Source organism: Pavona decussata, unplaced genomic scaffold (genome assembly GCF_977016875.1).
Source record: "Pavona decussata unplaced genomic scaffold, jaPavDecu1.1 SCAFFOLD_93, whole genome shotgun sequence".
Classification (NCBI taxonomy): Eukaryota; Metazoa; Cnidaria; class Anthozoa; order Scleractinia; family Agariciidae; genus Pavona; species Pavona decussata.
In genome coordinates, this window is record NW_028145510.1 from 355001 (window position 1) to 356992 (window position 1992).

Sequence of the window (1992 nt, forward strand, 5' to 3'; positions counted from 1 at the left end):
ATTCCGTCAACGTTGACTAAAACCACGGGATACACCACTTCTGGTTTGTCTGATAAACGGGCTGTCAACAGTCCTTCTGATCTTGGGGTGCTGTCACAAATTGAGGTGTGGTGCTTTTGATTGCAGGTCTGGCAGGTCATTTTGCTACGGCAATGCTCGGCTTTGTGAGGACCGGTACAGTTAAAGCATAAGCGTTTCTGAAGTAGGATGGATCGCCTTGTACCCACATCAATGACATTTGTGCAGTTGAAAGACTTGTGATCGGTCGCTTCGCAGTACACGCAACATTGCGTGCGTTGGCCAGTTGATTGCTGAGTGTTGAAAGCCCACGACGGTGGCTTGTCTCTTCGATTTCTGTCATCGCGTCGGCTTCGGTTTTCACGCCAGTTTCTGTCATCGGGTCGGCTTCGGTTTTCACGCCAGTTTCTGTCATCGGGTCTATTTCGGTTTCTGTCTTCATGCTGATTTTCGTTTTGTCTGGTGAGCGGATTTCTTCGCGTCCACAGTCGCAAAGCTTCTGTTAACTTGTCGAAGGTCCAATTCTCCCATGATGTGTCTGTTCGGGTCAAATCTCCACGAATCGCGGGCAGCTTGTCCAAAGTCATCGCGACATAGCCATTGACTTGCTCTAATTTCCCCATTGTTTGCAAGGACTGAACGGAGAAGGTTAGCTTGTCACTAAATTCGTGAATCCTGGCGACATTCTGGTCCGGGATGATTGGCAGGTCAAAAATCATTTGCGTGTAGGCTTTGATAATTTCTGAATCCTTCCCATGTTTATCCAGCAAAACGGACTTGGCTCTGTTGTAGCCTTCGTTAGAGAACGGTAAACCCTCGATCGACTTTTTCACCTTCGGGTCCAGGAAGGACTTCAAATAGGCAAATTTAGTGACACCAGCCATTGATGTTTTGTCGATGATCTCAACGAATTGGTTCCAGAACCTGGGCCAATCTTCGTAAGTTCCATCGAAACGCGAAATATTGAGCTTCGGTAATTTCGCAGGGGGAACATGACCTGACGCAGATCCGCTGGCTGTAAACTTGTTTTCCTCTTCGGCTTGTTTCTTTGCGGTCTGTAATTCTGTCTGGAATTTCATCTTAGTTTCAAAAAGTTTTTGTTCAAAGTCTAGTTCCTTTTCTTGTTTTTTGAGTAGCTCTTCTTGGCGAAGCTCTTCTAGAGTTTCTTTCAGGCTCTTAACGCTTTCGTCAGCAGCTAAGATTTTTCCATCCACTTCAGTGATCCACAGGTTGAGATCCTCGGGACTTTCTTTCGCTGCAATTTTTGTCTCCTCCACAACTCGCTTGCATTGATCCGCTTCGGCTGTAAGGACTTTTAGGGCGGTGAGGTGGCGTTCGATGGCGGTTTCATTCCTTAAAGCGTTGATCGACTCGGTTCTATCCGCGGCTAGATTCAGTTGCGTTAATTTAGTTTCCAATGCTTCCATGGTTTCGGTTAAAGAGTCCCGTCGGAGGTGCCAGGTGTGGGAAAACGCTCGCCTCCAAAGCGGTATTTCCACACGAAATCGACAAGGCAGATAACGAAAACGACAGTGAATTCGGGCAAACGATTATACTCACAAGTTCCTCTGGTTTAATTGGTTAACAGGCTTCTTGGTACAGGCTTTAGGCATAGATCTACGGCTGATTAAACTCACAATATCCTCAACAAATGGCTCGACTCAACTCATAAAAACTCTCTGATTGAAACAACTACTCGACTCGATACTGATCAATACACAACTAAAGGCTAATCACAAGGCATTCTCAATTTTGTACTCTAAGGATTGCATGCAGACAAGCAAAATTCTAGTTTCCGGCGTTGACACTTATCTTTCACACTTTTATCACTTAATTATGAGATGTCACTCATTCTAAATTGTAGGTCCCAGTCTCCGACAGTATTTGAATTTTCATGACTTGACCCTCATGTGCAGCCGCTCTAATTATAACAATGAGGCCCTCCAAGGGGTTTTGCCGACAGGCGACATTAGC

At 45.6% G+C, this 1992-nt stretch overlaps 1 protein-coding gene across 1 annotated transcript in view; it reads right to left on the bottom strand.

Moving 5' to 3' along the window:
* The window catches only part of LOC146473435 (uncharacterized), a 5803-nt gene extending 4086 nt beyond the window's left edge, over positions 1-1717 (bottom strand). The window contains exon 1 of the mRNA XM_085118092.1: positions 1-1717. This exon is cut by the window's left edge and continues 4086 nt beyond it. Within this exon, the coding sequence (XP_084974218.1) occupies positions 1-1445 (1445 nt within the window). The 5' untranslated portion in view covers positions 1446-1717.
* Positions 1718-1992: the final 275 nt, after the last annotated feature.